Source organism: Dipodomys spectabilis, unplaced genomic scaffold (genome assembly GCF_019054845.1).
Source record: "Dipodomys spectabilis isolate Male_0828 unplaced genomic scaffold, ASM1905484v1 ptg000138l, whole genome shotgun sequence".
Classification (NCBI taxonomy): domain Eukaryota; kingdom Metazoa; phylum Chordata; class Mammalia; order Rodentia; family Heteromyidae; genus Dipodomys; species Dipodomys spectabilis.
Genome location: NW_024870815.1, coordinates 14254915 through 14272532, shown reverse-complemented (window position 1 = coordinate 14272532; position 17618 = coordinate 14254915). Strand labels below are relative to the sequence as shown.

General features: G+C 38.5%; 1 protein-coding gene across 1 annotated transcript in view; it reads right to left on the bottom strand.

The window, feature by feature from the left end:
* The window catches only part of Itga2 (integrin subunit alpha 2), a 95717-nt gene that overhangs the window by 63062 nt on the left and 15037 nt on the right, over positions 1-17618 (bottom strand). The window contains exon 2 of the mRNA XM_042690536.1: positions 4115-4235. Within this exon, the coding sequence (XP_042546470.1) occupies positions 4115-4235 (121 nt within the window). The remainder of the gene's footprint in view (positions 1-4114; positions 4236-17618) is intronic.

The following is a 17618-nucleotide window of genomic DNA, read 5'->3' as shown; positions in this document are numbered from 1 at the left end:
AAGGAACTAGAACCCAGCAGAACCAGAAATCCAGTTTCTCCAACTGGAAATATCCGTCCTCAGTCAGTCCTTGTCACAAGAGTGACTGCAGTTTTGAAATGTTTTAGTCGTATAATGAGCTCAGATTGTTCTTGGGGCCACCCCTTCAAAGGACAAACAGAAACACTATCACCACAACTCCAGGAAATGATTTTAAACATATCTCAGATTGTTTGTGATACGAATTGCATCATCCACATCTGAACATCCTGTGTATAGAATAAAAACTCCAGGGCAAGCTAGTCCTCCTCCGCCTTCATTGAGCAAGAGCAGAGCACAACTCTACTTACAGGCAGGGAACTCCTCTGGTGTTTGCTTGTGAAGTCATCCTGCCTTTAAAACTCTCTAGTCTGCTTGAAACTGTCGAAGGCTCTTCAGAATTATCAAAGGCATCTCACCTCTATTTGCTTCAAATGTAATAAAATGTCTAATAAATAAGACTAGAATAGAGTCCAGATTGCTTTGTTAAAAACTGAGTAGATTCTGATATAAAATATGACTGTAAATTCTTAGAAACACAAGACATTGGAACCAGCTAAAATTTTATAATTTTATTTTATAAATAACATTGTGATTGAAGAACTCAGACCACTAGAGCCTTAAGAGAGTTGTCTGAGGTAAATAAAGGACTGAAAGATGTGTTACAGACTAAAATAGATATACAGAGAGTCAAAAGAGGCAGAATTAACTGGCACCAAAACCTCACTTCAACTTGCAGGCAAGCAGTGAGTGAGAGAGCAAAGGAATAAAAAGTTTGTGTGTGTGTGTGTGTGTGTGTGTGTGTGTGTGTGTGTGTGTGTGCACATGTGCATATCTTATGCTCAAGAGAAAAGACTCACAGCTTATTAAAGGACTTCATAGTATTACCATATTCTGGGCTGAAAGTTAACTTCATTAAGATCAGAGGAAAGTTAATGTTGAAACAGTTCTTCCCACATCTGCTACTTCCATAATGTCTGTGTGATTGTCATAAATTAAGAGTGGGGAAGGGCCTGGAGCCAATTGTCAAAACAAATAGGCAATTCTGGATCCAGACTTTCATATTATTTTCCTTGAGTGTTGCGAAGGCTGCCTGTCCTCACTGGGACCCACCTAGCTTTGGCATGGTATAACTGTGGCCAGATCCTGGCTACAGCCTTGTCGTTAGAGCCAAGGCACACTGGCACAGCAACAGAGGTGGTAAAGAAAACTTGTCTCTCTCTTTATCTGGTGTCCCAAACCTTGGAAAGAGATAATGGGATCTTAATATTAAGTTAATACAGCTAGGGACACTGAAGGCACACAAACTGTCAAACAAGGGATTGGCATCAAATTTTGTTACTCATGGTTGCTTGCTTGGCATACCAGTCTTCTTGAGTGATCATTACATGGTCCTTAAAATTAAGGTTTGTACTTTGTACTATCTGCATTTTACAGTATGTCTTGTCTACAGTGGATTAGAAGTGGAGGCCCTTGGCCTATTCTGTTTGATTTGTAAGACAGGATCATAGAAGGGGCACTAACTACAGGCTGGCTGCCAGCTTTGTTCTCTTCTTTCCTGATTATCACCTCTACACACTTTGGCTCTTCAGGATAGACAGGTTCATAACATAGTGGGGTCTGCTCCTACTGGATGGAGTTTAAATGCCGGCTGGAGAGCAGGAGGGCTTTGACCCTTGGCTTTGAATATTGCACATCATCAGACAGCTACACCTTCAAAGCACTAGTCAGAACAGTAACAGAATGAAGTTTTGTTTCCCAGAGCCATTGTCTTGTGTTTATGTTTCTTTCAGGAATGTTATGAGAAGACCAAGGCAGGATTTAGAGATGTCTGGTGTCCTCAGTCTTGACTTAATTCTATCAGCATGAGAAACTCAATAGAATCTGACTTGTCTTTCAACAATTAATTGAACGCTTTGCAGAGAATCCAACAGAGAAACTGGGGAGGTAGCTTTCTCTCCTTTTCCCAGGACCCTACTTGACAGGTTTCCATCAACAATTTATCCTTTTCAGTCTTATTTACCTTCCAATTAGCAACTTGGCCAGTTGTTGCATTCTCTTCCAATATGCAATTGGCTTCTCATCTATCATAACATCTATTAGTAATGGTGGCTTTTTTCCCTTAAATTTATCATGTTTCTGAAAAAGAATAACCTCAAACTCAACTCAAAGTTGCCCTTACATGGGCTGTATTCATGTAGTACCCATTAGAGTTCATGAGAAAGTCTCATTTAAGTCATTAAATACTTCTACTGCTGTAAATCAGTTGGAAGTAGATATCCAACAGCATTCAACAGTTACTGATCTTCTACTTGGCCATGAGGGCACACCAGCAAACAAAACAAGATTCCTGAACTCCAGGCTGAGAGGAAGAGACAATGCAGGAGAAAAGATGATGTAGGAGAGACACAGGGAAGCAGGAGACAGGTTGAGAAGCTGCTGCAGAAGCATCTGCACGAGCAGGTGCTAGCTTCCACCAGGGAAATGAGAGCAAGTATTTAGACATAGCTCATAGTTTGTTGATATACCAATGGGTTTGGCTTATGGATGAAATATGCTAGAAGAAAGACCATAGAAGGAGCTAAGGCTTTTTGGTTATTAACTAGTATGCAGAATCAAGTTTTTGTTTTCTTTCAGTTAAGTTTTATATATCTATTAGGTACTAAAGTAAAGATATCTAAGTCTGGATTCTGTGGGAAGTTAGGCCTGGTTATGTAGAATTACGGGTTCCTGAGAGCTTCATCTTTTAGTTTCCAAGCTCAAAACTTCTTACTACTTTATGCTTATCAAAGAAAAAGTTGACAATAGAGACAATTTTTTCCTATCCCAAATGATTGTAGTAATTACTAATTTTGGGGTTTCCAACCTACTTTCTTTTTAATGCTTCTAAATGCAATGTATGCTGCTTCCCATAAGTTAACACTTATTTGCAGCCCAGTCATCTCCACCACTTTAAACCCACCTCACCATTCACCTCGTCCTAGCTGCTTCCAGGACACACAACCCTCTCCCATGATGATTTCATTTTGTTCTACAATCACACAGACAGGCTTGCTCCAATATAATCCCAACTTGAATTTTAGACTATATTTTTGAATTTGGTTGTTTAGAGTATCAAACTTCAGTCATACACACACAAAAATACATATCATAATTGGCTGGATAATGTTCTAGAAGGTAGTGATCAAGACATCAAAATCCAGGTGATGGGGATAGAATGTAAACTTCTGCCTCAACAGGAAGATAAAATTCCAGTGATGGGACTACAAGGCAACCACAAAGGAAGACCTGTGGTTCTTCCTAAGTGCAATTTTCAAGATCATCTAATTCCCTTAAGTTTATTTGTAACACTATTGTCAGAACCCTAAACCAGCAGTAGGTATAAATATATAAAAATATAGATATAATACATTATGCACACACACACACACACACATTTCCAATTTCATGAAAGCAGTTGTTTTTCACCAGGGAGAAAAACTATCTACTGTCTATAAATGTAATTCTTGCCCAACATTAAAAAGCTGAGGCCCCTGTTGGGGCAAAATAAAAGATGCTAAGTGTTCTAGAGAGAGGTATGATTGTAACTTTCCCACTGGTGCTTCTAAGGACTGTCTCCCACATGGAAAGAGGAAGACAAGCAGAAAGAAGGGAATGGTCAAAGCTTTGCAGAAGAAGAAAATTTAGGAAGCAATTTCATTATCTAGAAATGATCCCTACATATCATTAGCTTGCTGCTTATAAAAGCACAAAAATATCAGTTCATATAATAAGAAGTAAAGACAATATTTTCTATCAACCTATCTATTTATCTGTCTGTCTATCTGTCTTCATCCATCATTTACCTATTAACCTAACAGTCAAACTTGTATTAATTTGTTATGGGATATTAAGAGAAATTCTTTCTTTAAAAAATTATTGTTATCTCATTAATTACCAGTCTGCACTTGTCAGAGCTCAAAGGCAGATCATTCATTGAAAATAGTTGAGGATTATCAATGAATACATACTCATATATACATTCAAACAAAGAATTAGCTAAATATTACATACAGGTAGATAGCACTTTGTTGAGGGAAGAAGAGAACATTCTTACCAGTTGCCTTTTGGATTTATAAACTGCTGCACTGCATAGCCAAACTGTTCATTTGAAGGACCAGAAAATAGTTGTGCATCTGGGAGACCAACATTGTAGGCCAAACAGTAATTTAAAATGCCTATTAAGACAAATAAAAACAGAGTCTTTATGTACAGTTTCTCAATATAATTGCATAAAATAGATTTCAAAGGTTGCTTTAAAAGACTTGCTTGACCTTGTGATTATTCTTATTAGTATTTACCAAGAAATAATAGCAATCATCTCTAATGTAAAAAATTCTTTGGGTCTTGGAACTATGTTAAACATTTCATGTTCCTGTTATATTGTCTTCTCTATCCTTGTTCTCAGAAGATTGTTACTAATTACTTTGTCGTCAGAGATTTCTGAGGATCTAGGAAGTATCTCACAGCTGGACAGTGCTAAGAATAAGGACAGAATTTAAATACTTCCCTGGTTTATTCAAAGTTCTAAACTCTTAAATAACTGTATTTCTTCTGGAGATTATTTAAGCAATTTGCATTCTATTTGTCCTTTCTAACATTGTAGGACTCTAAGCCACCGAAGTGCAGGGTCTGACAGTAACCTTCTACTTCTTCTGAATGCTTTGCTTATCTTGGCATGACCACTTGGAGTGTCTTTTGGAAAAGCAGGGATGACCATGTCAAAGGAAGAAAAACTATCACAGCTCCTTGAAAATGATCATCTTTTCTTTCAGAAGAGATCACTTTTGGAGAATGAAAGTGTTAGGATGGGCATCATGTTTATCTATATTTACAGATAGATATAGATATATATTTGCATTTATGTCAATGAGATCGACTGTCAAAAATAGCTTGTCTTTTTTATTTTCCTTTCAGAATGATAATCTATGTTTTTAGAAATTAAATAAGGAGCAAATAGCATGTCACCTTGGTAGACTTCTTCTTTTTTATTTTTGAACATTCTTGTTTCTGATAACAAAAGAAAGCAGGAAACAATAAGGTGAATTGTGTTTCCTGCCCAAAGCAGACAGCACCAGTACTGCAGTCCTGCATTCTATGGAAGGAGGAATTTGTGTTACACTGTTTTCTGTGTAGATGGCAATGGAATTCACATCAGCATTTATCCATGCAGACACTATAGACGGTGGACTATTTAAAATTGATACCAAAGTTCCATTAATAAGTGTTTTTATAAAGGAGCACTCTGGTGTAGGGCAACATTGAAAATACATGGCTTTTCAGAAGTCTACAGTTCCAGGAATTGAACAGCTAGAAGAAAAGCTCTTCCTTGGGGCCTCTGAACGTCGAGGAGATTCTGTGGAGCACTCCAAGAGACACTCCAAGCCAACGAGAAAGCTTTGGGGATCCAATTAGTCAGTATGCTTTTCCATTTGCCTAAATCACTCTACTGGGGTTTCAGTGCAGAAAGCCCAGATAAATATTTCTTAGAAATACATGCTGCTAGGAAGAGAAGTACAGTATTAATTTTGAAATTCTCTGTAGCAAAAGCAATGTATTTGCAAATTTTATCCTTAATATTTTTTCCCATGGACACCATTATCCCTTTTTACATTTAAGGAAATAAAATGCCAAGGCAATAGCAGAGCAAATGAAGTAAAAAGTCCTAACTGGCATTCAGAAAACATCATCTCCACCCAGTAGTATAGCACTCACAAATACTATTTTAGTATTTACCAACTGTCAAATATATCAATCAAAGCTCAGAGAGGCCACACTGCTCTCTCTTTTAAGTTACCAAATGACTATAAATTTATACATAGGCTTAAGTAGTTCTCTCATTAATTAGACTTAGAAATCATGTAATTGAATAACATTGTGGCAGAGTTACTCTTTCATCAGCATTAATTGTTTTTGGCAGACCTGGGGTTTGAAATCAGGGCCTGACTCCAACTAAGCAAGTACTCTACCACCTGAACCACAACATCAGCCTTTTATAGTTATTTTTCTGGTAAAGTCTTGAACTTTTGCCCAGAGCTAGTCTCAGATCACAATCACCCTTCCTAAGTGTCCTACTATAGTTGGGGTTATGGGTGCACACCCCCACATCCACCTAATTTTTTTGCTTGATTTGACCTTGAACTGTAAATCCTACCAATCTCATCTTCCTGAGAGCTAGAATTACAGGTGTGGAGCTGGGCACTGGTGGTTCATGCCTCTAATCCTAACTACTCAGGAGGCTAGATGTGAGGATGGCCATTCAAAGCCAGCCTAGTCAGGAATGTCCATAAGACTCTTGTCACCAGAAAAACCAGAACTGATGCTGTAGCTTAAAGAGTGCTAACCCTGAGCAAAATTGCCCAGGGCCAATGCCCAGGCCCTGAGTTCAAGCCCCACCACTGACAATGATACATATTTATATTTAATATATGCATATTAAATTTACATCCAATCATAAAAACAGGCACACATTTGAAGAAATTTATTACTGGGTGATTTTGCCTGTGGCCAAACAACATATAGTGTACATAAACAAAGAAAGCTGTCTAGAACCTCCCAAGGTGATACACTCTTATAGGATAACCATCGTATACATGTCCACTGTTGGGGGAAAGCCATTATGCAGCATATATGTGCAGCATATGAACATTATTATATATGCAGCATATATACATTTACTATTATTGATTTACAAAGAAATTAAACTGCGGTTCACTGTGTCATCTAGAAGTCTACCTTACTAACGTTACGTGTCAATATACGTGTGGACACAGTTATGGAGAACTGAGTCTCTCTGCTTAGAATCCCCCAGGGTGTTGCCATTGCACTGACGCTGAAATCCCTCGCTGTATTTACAGAGTCCAGTCTGGTGCTCTGCCCGCACGTCCTTCAACTTCCCTCACCTCACTGTGTTCTAGCTGTACTTACTTCCCTGACCATGTCCAGTTCCCTCTGCTTAGGGTCCTTGCAGCTGCATTGCTCTGACATTCTCCCAGCGCAGCATTGAGGTCTCGGCACCTCATCATTGATCTTGGATCAAATAGGCCACTCCTCCCCTCACCCTGTTTTCCTTACAGAGTCCTCCCCTTGCCCCTGCTGTCCTTATGGAGTCATCCTTTCAATTCTGCGTACAGAGCCCTCCCATCATTAATCAAGCACAAAACCCCACTCCCCATTGTCTATCCTAACAATTACGATCCCGAATCATCCTGTGTATACTTGTTGTTTAATATCTCCTTCTGCCTTTTAAAATGCAAGCTTCTTGAGAGACCAGACATGGTTTCTTTCACTCAGTCTTATTTTCTCAAAGATTAGGATAGTGATTATTGAATGAAAACCATTTAAATTAATATATGTTCTTCATGGATGATTCAGAATACAGAGAATATAAAGGAAATTGGTGAGGCAAACATCATTTGGAGTGAAAGTAAAATTAATTTGAATACATTTCTTCTCAGTACCATCCCCTCTATGGTTTAAATTACAATGTGTATCTCAATTTGTATTCCACCCACCCAACACCCCCACAGGCCCCCATTTTAAACTGGTGCTTGAGCTCAGCCAGAGCCTAATGCCTGTCGAGCAAAAGAAAGTCACAAACACAGCCAATTTTCTCATTATTTGCAGGTAGATCTCAGTTTTTGCCTGGCTCTGGCCTTCAACTGTAATCCTCCTATGTCTGATTCCCACATAGCTGGGATTGCAGGCAAGAACCACCTTATCCAGTTAATTGGTTAAGACAGAATCTCTAACTTTTTGGCTAGGTTGGCCTTGAACTCCTGTTCTCCTGACTGCTTCTTCCCAACTAGCTGGGATGAATCCTACTATTTCTCAATGATTTTATCTTTGTGCCAAATGAATCATCCTGATTCATTTGAACATTGTGCAAAAGAAAGCCTAGCTATTATTATCAAATAATTATTATCAAATAATTATTATCAAATAATTTCCTTATTTACAAATAAGGAAATTGGAAATCATGAAAGTTAAGCATCTTTATTGCTCAGTGTCACCCTGTTAGTAGATGAGCTCTGAGTCTTGCTTTGGCTCATAGCTCCCAAATTTATTGTCTAGAAATTCTACTCATAAATGGTCTGTTCCTACTCCTCACAAGTATGCCATTCCTTCATTCCATTGCCCTTAAATCTTTTCTTTCCTGGAATGGAATTCTTTCCTCAGGACCCTGCTTCTTTTGATAAATTTGGAAAATCTTGTGACTTTGTTCTGGTCAAAAAATATGTTTATGATTCGGCATCTGTGTCATTGCTTTACACTTAGCACATTATCTAATCAGCTAATATAAACTACTTTCCATGAAGTATTAAGCTTAACTCCATGTTTATTTTTTCTGTGTAATCCTAATGCTCATAACATATGTTTCTACAGCTGTCTTTATATCATGTTTTCAGGCTTTATGAAGATGAAGAACCATATTTGGTTCATCTTTGCTTCCTCGCAACCATGCCACTATGTGTACATGTAGCAAGAAGGATCATTCCACGTTTATCCATGGCATCACTGTCAGAGCTTCAGGGCACATATTTAAGGCATGATTAGCAGAAGGAGGGACTAACCCACATGGCTCAAGGCAGACTCAAGGCTGTGTATGTAGTGGAGAACCAGTAGAAGGAGCTTCCCACAAGAGGACTTATTTGCAGAAAGCCATAATGAGGGAGAAACCTAGATTAAGAGAAGAAAAGCAAGACCCAAAGTGAGAGCTGTATTGAAGAAGGGCCAAGATAGTTTTAACATCAGACTCTCAGTACCCATCCTGGCCATTTCTATAGCACTACGTTGGCATCCCAGACATAAAACTGTTTCCATTAAATAGAGACCAAATCATATGAAGTATAAGGTCCACAGTACCACGAATTGAGAGCACATGGTGTCACTGCCTTTGGAGAGGGATCAGGTCCTCAGAAGCTGCAGCAGTGTTGTCACAGGCAGCTGCAGGCATATTGTCAAAAGTAGCTGCCTATGTATTCAGACTTTGTGCCCAGGGCAGGTGCAGTGGTGTCCAGGACACAGGGACACACTATTAGAGGCAGCTAAGATTTCCAAGAGAACTACAGTTGGAGGACTCTAGACTTCCTAAAAGTTGAACGGCAACAGCTAGATGTAGGCTCCTGTTTTGTAAGTAGGTGTCTGGGTCACAGAAATAATATGATGCTAATCATGAGTTGGTATTTTATGTCACTAGTTAAGCAGCCTATGAAAGTATACTTTATTTATGCAGTTCTTTAATTTTTTTTAAATCTTTAAGTAGCTGTATGAAAGGGATCTAGTTCAAGATGTCAGTTGATGAGTACAGTGCATCTTGACCAATGTCTCCCACTCTCCCCCATCTTTCCCAAGCTCACCCATCCCTTCAATTTACCTAGTTCCATTTTCACATACATACCTTGATTATTATCACTGCGCTCAACCACCTGTTCTCTACACATTTGTCTACCCTGTATCCCTTAAGAAATTAATTCTTAATAACCATAATTAATGTCCAATATAAGGACACTAAGTAAACAAGTGGTAGTATGCAAACTAGATGGGGAAGTTCACACTGTTGTTAAAAACCAACAATTGTAAAGACAGGTGGAATGAAAATGCCTGGTGAAAACAGAATAGGAACATATACTGCTCAGAATAAAAAACAAATTCTATAGGATAGTAACATAGCAAGTGGTACAATTGTGAGCATAATTTGCTGCTTTCTGTATTTCCATTAGTGTATTACACTGTGTTTGCAAAAAATTAAATAAAAATAACAAATCAGGATAAGAAAGGAAACAAATGCCCCTTCCCCTACCCTAGCAGGACTATTTTACTTCAGCCTTATTCACAAAACCTGTTCTAATTAGCACGCCCATGAAGACATAATTCTGAATATGTAACAGAAGGCATTATCCTCAGGGGAAAATATGACTTCTACTTTTGCTAGATATGTACTATGTCTCTGATTTCTGCCTATTCATTTGATATAAAAAGGACAACAGTTATAAATATCTTTCATCTCAGTGTCTTAAGGGTCCAAAGGACAATGCTTCAGTTCCATGGAAGTCTGTCTATAATATGGCTTTCTCACATGAATTAATTCATATCAGACTGACAATATGTCTGTCTCCATAATTCTATGGCTCTCTTTAGTCCATTCACAACTGACCATTATTCAAAACCAATGAATGTATGAAACAGCTATTTTCTCATTGAATCATTTTTATTCATTCAACCAACATTGGCTCAGTGTTCTCTGTGCAGCAGGTGCTGTTCTTTGTGCCAGGATGAGCCTCATATCTCATTTAAATACTATCAGCTTAAAAGTCTGAAATCTACCATCCAAATCAGATATAAATGAGATTCTAGGTGATATGTTCTGGGGTAAAATTCTTCTCTATCTGCCTTGCAAAGAGAGAACCTAAGTCATCTACTTCCAGAAATGTCCACATGCATGCATGTGATTGAACATTTTATTCCAAAAGGCAGAAACTGGAAGGAATAAAGGAGTCACCAGTTTCCCCAAAGTTAGATCTCTAGGAAGGAAAATTCCTTTAGGTTGCAAGGTCTGAGAAAAATTCCATTGTTCACAGCTCCGCTCTGTGGGCCCAAGAGAGCACCCATAGCTCTCACCACCCACAGCAGCTTTAGTGGCCTTGTGCCTCTGTCTTCTTCACTTTTAGATGGCAATGCTTCTGCTAACGGAACATTCTTAAAAACCTTGTAGGTCTCCAACGCATGTGATCACCATCTATGCTTTAGACGAAGGGTCTCTCTTGGACAGCCACATCTCTATTTCTGGCCTGTGCTGAGGTAGATGAAAGGGTCCATGAATCACACAATCAGTCTGCTCAGCAAAAGGCTGAACCAATCCCTGGCCTTCTTTTGGTTTTATTCATTGTAATCAGGATCAGCTGAGACTTTTCTAAATCATCAAGGCTGATTCCCTTTTGTTTAACACATTTGTGTTCAAGTTCCCTCTTCTCACATTTTACTCCAGCAGGCCACACCTTCAACATCTTGTTTGGAAATTGGTTCAGCTAAATATCAAAGTCCATTGTCTAAAAGTTGTAGGCTTTCCTGAGCACAGGTAGCTCAAACCTATAATCTTAGGAGGCTGAGCCCAGAAGATCTCAGTTAGAAGCCAGTCTGGGCAGAAACGTCAGTGAGACTCTGTTTTCAATTAAGCAGCAAGAAGCTGGGCTCTGGAAGTGAAGTTCAAGTGGTATAGTGCTAGCCATGAGTGAAAAAGCCAAGTGAGGCAGGAGGCCCTGAGTTCAAACCTAGTACTGGCGCATGCGTGTGCACACGAGCGTGCACACCCTCCCACACGCATACAAGGTTGTATGCTGTCCATATATATATATATATATAATATATATATATATATATATATGATACATTTAGACCAATTTTCTGTTGTGATGAAATAAGAATCACATTTTCTCTAGTTTCAAATACAATTTTCTATATTTCCTCTGAGTCTTCAAAAGTAGCTTGAATATTTTTTTCTATCAGTTTCCTCAAGGTACTCTATAAAGACCTTGTTTCTAAATAAGCAATAATCATAGAATTTTAGAAACTTGACTAGTGATATATTTTTGGAGAGGTCATCATCTAACCAAAATATAGTAGGCATCACATATAAGATCCTGGATGCTCTTTATCTGGGCATTGGCTGGTTTATAGTGGATAATACTGTTGAATGAAATAACAGCTCCCATTAGGATAAAGAACAGATTTGTGTACCCTTGTGTTAAAGCAACAAGTTCACCAAGCCCATTGCGTCTTTCCTATAATGCAACCCTTTGTGTGCACAGAGGTCCATGTAATCTCTTGGCATAACTGCTTTGGGAGGGCTCTGGGGGTAGAAGAGCATGTTCATGCTGCTGACCATGCTGGGAAGAATACAGTCCACCCTTTTCCCTAACTCACTAATCTCACATCATCTGTCATCATCCATGAACCAATGACAGGCTAGTTTCTAAGCTTGTACCTACGGAAAAATCAAATACGTAATTTGACAGAATAGAGAGCCAAAGCTATACAGGTGAACCAAATGATAAGGTAAACTCAACAACTTTCTGAGAGGTTAGAGGAATCTTGCAAGGGTACTGAATTTATTTATAGGGATAGAATATAAATTTGAATGTATTATATCTCAATTTTAGTAGTCAAAGAGACTGACACCAGCTGGTACCTGGATCATAACCTGCCAATGCACCTGGGTCTTGAAATGCTGCCCTTCACAACTGTATAATTGTTAGAAAAAATAGAAAATAAACTTCTGCCAGTTTAACAACCCAGTCTGTGGTACTTTGTTATTGTAGCCCTATGAGGTGAATATTACGGTAAAACTACTCTACTAGAAAGCTTCAACTCACTGCTATGGTTTCAAAGATTCTGTCCATGTGCAGATGAACATATTTAAGTAGGAGAGGTATATACTCATTCCAGCTATGTTGTTTACTGCTCATATTCTGTGTAAAAATTATCAAAAGTGTGTGTGTGTGTGAGAGAGTGTGTGTGTGTGTTTGTGTGTGTGTGTAAAAGAACTTCATCAAGCCCTAGAGTACAGTGGCAGGTGGTCAGGTCATTTCAAGGCCTTGTAACATTTTAAAAATCCTATCTGGAAGGCAATAAACATCTCAAAAAGCCCTCTGTAATTGTTTCCTACATCCATTTACCATGACTTGGTGCCTCCTAACAACTCAATAGATTCTCTTCTTTTCCAAAAGGGTGCTGGAGGGTGAGCTTGCATCTGGCAGACTCTCTGTCTCCCGAAGGCTAAGAAGGAGACAGTGAAATCCAAGAGAAAGACAACTTGTTCAGCAGTTACAGGGGAGAGTTCAAGACTTACTGTCTCTTTGATTGACTTATTTTCTTACTTCCTCCTAACTCTCTTCTGTATGAAAAAAATAAATCCTCCCCCCTTCTCTCCCTCCCTCCCTATCTCCTCTCCCTTTTAGTTCAGTTTAACTTTTGATGTAGTTAACACGCCTGTTGCCAGACCTATTAAGTAATAATAGATCTTGAGACAATGTGTGGGGGAAAAAAAAACAGACGTAATTAGAATTAGTATTTTTTCTGCTGTTATATCTCTGACCCAACAAATCTGTATACATGTTTCTTCAAACTCCTGGATACTTTCCAATTGTATCTCTTACAGTGTCCTACCTGGAAATATGGCCTTGCTGCTCTCAGATATAGCTTTAATTACTGCAGCTGCAGGATCAACTTCCTCACCTGACCTCTCCATCCTGTCTACCGGAAGCTTACTCAGCTGGAGACTTGGATCTTACTCAAACACCTTTTCCTCCACCCTTTTCATTCTTCCAGTGCTTTTCCCAAATAGCTGAATATTTTCCTTCATTGCTTTCTCACTGTATGTCTCCCATGACTCTCTCAGAGATGCTTTCTCTTACCACCTGTGGTAGACTGTAAGATGCACTCTAGTGAGCTCCATCTCTTGATACTCCTGATACACGATTGTGAAACACCTTCCCCATGGCGAAGGCAAGACCTGTAACTTTAACCTATAGATTGGAAGATTCAAGAAATGGACTCAAATGTCATGGTGGGAAAACTATGACTACACAAGATTGCAACTACCATCTTGCTAGCAGACGCTCTTGCCTTACTGGCTTTGATGAAGCAAAGAGGTTGCCCTGGGAAGAAACTGAGGTCAACTTCCAGGTCAGAGCAAGCAAAGGAATGAGGCCCTCCATCAAACAACCCTTAAGGAATTGAATTCTATCAGTAATCTATGCAGAAAAGCAATCTTTCCTCAGTCATGCAATCAGATGAGACCTCAGCCTTCGCCCCATGATCACAAACCTGACAGAAACTCTGAAGTAGAGGGTGCCAATGAGGCCATGACTAGACTCCTAACCCCTAGAAACTGTGAGATGGAACTCACGACAGTGTGGGAATTTGACATACAGCAAAAAATAACTAATACATAATCCTACATAAATCCTCTCTCCTTCCTCTGCTCTCACTTGGAATTCTTTTTTACTCTTTTGATTTATTTTTCTTCATAAAACATTTGTTTTGTTTGTGTGTTCGTTTTTTAGTGCTAGGGACTGAAACAATATATATATATATATATATATATATATATATATATATATATATCTCATATATGTCTGTATATGTATGTGTGTGTGTCTTCTTCCCTAATTAAAATCTGTAGTTGGAAATCTAAATTCCAGAAAGACTAATTTGAAGGTGAGATGTTCCTTAAGAAAAAAATATATATATAAATTTGCAAAATAAGTTTAGCTATAAAATTATGTACTGCTTTGGAAGGAAAAGAGCAATCTTAGGAAATTATGTGATCCAAAGATTGCAAATCACTGATTGCCTAAAGCACTCTGTAATGCCTCCCAGCCTATCATTTATGGGTATACATATTTTGGTTACTTCTTCACATGAAACAAATTCATTAAATAATATTCTCTAAAGAAAGGTTCCATTCCTTTCTTCTACTCTAGTACAATGAAAACTAAAGTTATTACTTATAGTGAGGACAAGTTCCTTTCGTTCTCACACCTCTGCACCTCTGTCACACAAATGTTTAGTATTCTTTTCCAATTTCACAGGGGAGCTGTGATATTCAAGGTACTTTATGTTTTCTTTTACTAGAATTCATCTAAGAATTCATTAAGTTGATGTACGTCCTTGCCCAAATATGCTATGTTAGAGTAGAAATGACACAGTGACCTTAACTTTTGCATATTTAATAAAAATAGCAGGCAATGTGAGCACACGAAAAGGGTTTGCACAGGGAGGTCCCAGAAATTTAAGTTTTATTTTTGTCTTATGGTCAGTTTGCCTTTGTCATTATAAACAGGAAACTTGTCTGGTTTTTTATTTGCCATTTTGCTCATACAGAGTACTACTTGGAGCATAAACTGTGACTCAGAAATAGCTGTTAAATAGAAGGATATACTCATTATTTTATCAAACAATGTTACTCAAAGGGAGAGCAGTAAAGATTGCTTAATTTAATAAATAACTTGGAATTCTGGGCTGGTTCCAAGCAAGATGTGGGAATATAGGCAACTACACAGATACTTAGAGAGAAGGACCAATAGGTTATTAACTAATAGAGACTACATATGTATATGTCTAAATAGTAACAATGATTTTGATTATTGGTATGGTATTCTCTAAAATTCTAGAAGCTGTAACTTTTCTTTTTATCTAGCTAGGTGAACACTGAAAAGAAAATTGAAGCCAAGTGCCAGTGACTCAAGTCTGTAATTCCAGCTACTCAAGAGGGCTGACATCTGAGGACTGTGAGTCAAAGTCAGCCGAGACAGGAAAGTCTATAAGACTTTCACCTCCAATTAACCACCAGAAAATCAGAAAAAGAGCAGTGGCTCAAGGGGTAGAGCACCAGCCTTGAGCAATAAAGCTCAGGGGTATGCCCAAGCCCCCCCCCCCAGACTGATTATATTTGAAGGTGATGAGATGACATAAGTACACCAAAGAGAATTACAGTATTTTTTTTACAACAATAAAAATCCACTAACTGTGCAAGGACAACAGTGTATTATCATAGCGCCCAAGAGCTTGGCTTTTGGAAAGCCCTATGCCTTGGCCAATCTCATTCTATACAAGCCACTGCTTTCTCTCTTGAAAATATGTATAATGTATGCTCCCCACCATCAGATAATGCACATGAACTCCAAAGCAAATGACAACAAGAGGTAGAAACTCGGTGAAGTCAGTTTGCTTTGGCTTTAGCTTTTAGTGTCACTACACACAAACTTCTTGAGAAACTGGAGATCCCACTTCCCCTCTCGCTTTGAAATCATATCCTGAATACATATTCTGTTTAAGTTCCTGAAGAGGGGGATGTCGCATGACTGCATTTGCTGATCTCCATGAAAAGCACCTCATACAAACTAAGAAAATATTATCAGTAGTCCACCAACCCTCCAGGAAGCCACACTAACCGGAAGTGGGGTTACTCAGACCATGATTCTGGAACTAAGAAAACAGACTTCAAACTCTATAGTGCAGCTAATGATTATTCAGAGTACATATGGCAACAGGAAATGGTCATAGGTCAGAGTAGACCTCCTGAGCATATACATAATGACAGGCAGGAAACCTCATTGTCAATAACATTGTTTCATGCTGAAGAGACAATAGTGTAAGTAGAAAGAAATCTACTCCAAAAGAAAAAAGAAAAGAAAGAAAAGAAAAAAGAAAAAACAATTAAATTTCCCTTTGGAAATGACCATATACTATATATAAATTAAAGCTTTATAATGTTTTGTTTATGGCTATTGCATTTTTAAAAAGTGCAAAACCCTCAAACACAAAATGATCTGCATGTCAATATAGCAGCATAAGAAACCTCCTTATTTTAAGGAATGAAACATCGTTTTCCTTTGAAAAGTCTTTGCTTTAAGGGTCAAACTTTATATTCTATGAGGATTAAAGTACTACTGTTGTCCTCCACAGTGACGTTAGAAATTGGAGAAAGAGCTCCTATGGGGGGCTGCCCTAGATACCCCAAACTGTCAGTGTCTGACATTCTAGTGCCAGACAAGCCATCTCTATTATTTTAAATTTCTTTGAATAAATGAATGATGATTTAAAAAAAGAGAATGAATTTCAAATCTATGAGAAACCAAAGATAACATCTTTACAATCTGAAAGACATGGTCTTTCCATAATCACACTTCATCTTTGCAGTGACCCAATAAAGAGAATAGTTTACTTGCGACTGATCTAAAGTCTGCAAGGAAAGTGACAGCATTTAACTTATTCTGCAGATCAACTGCTCTATGTTGTCCCTGACGTTGAATGGGTTTGATATATGCTGGTTTTGTACAATGGTTTCTCCTGAGGTAAGCTTTCTTATTTGGGGTCATCTAGTCATGTCTGATAAAGTTTTGATTGCCACACCTGGCAGGGGCTGGCAGCTGGTGCTGGTCTCTAGTGGAGGGAGCAAGGCTGTTTTATAGCAACCTACAAGTGCTCCGATCAGACGGCTTCCACCTCCTTTCCTAGAAAGAATGGTCACGCCCCAAATGTCAATAATTCTAATGTCTAAAGCCAGTCTAAACAGGGAGCAGTCTTGTAAGCATTAAGTTGTTTAAGTTACTGTGGTGGTTTTAAATCTTTTTTTGGTGAATAGATGGCTGTTGTATGATTTCTTAGTGGCTAGAAAAGTCTAATGTCTCCCAGTTTCCTTTCAAGACACTAGATTTTATCCAAACCATCATGGAAGAAGTCTAGCTCCCCAGAGATTGCCATGCTGGAAAGATTGGGAGGAAAACTATGAGAAGAGAGAAAAGGCCATCTGCCTTCTGAGGGCAACACATGAGTGATCCTGAGTGAGAATGCTCGACCAAGCCAGAAGTAACTCCTGAGACATAATAAATGATGAACAAGGGTTTAAGCCAGTAGGTTTTGGAGGAATGATGGCTCGCATAGCAGTAGTTAGCTAGATCAATCTATGGATTGAGGTATTCAAAATCAAGTACTCTGGCAAACAGGATCTCTCTCTCCCTCTGTCTCTTCCTCTCTCTGTCTCTCCCCCTCCCCTCTCT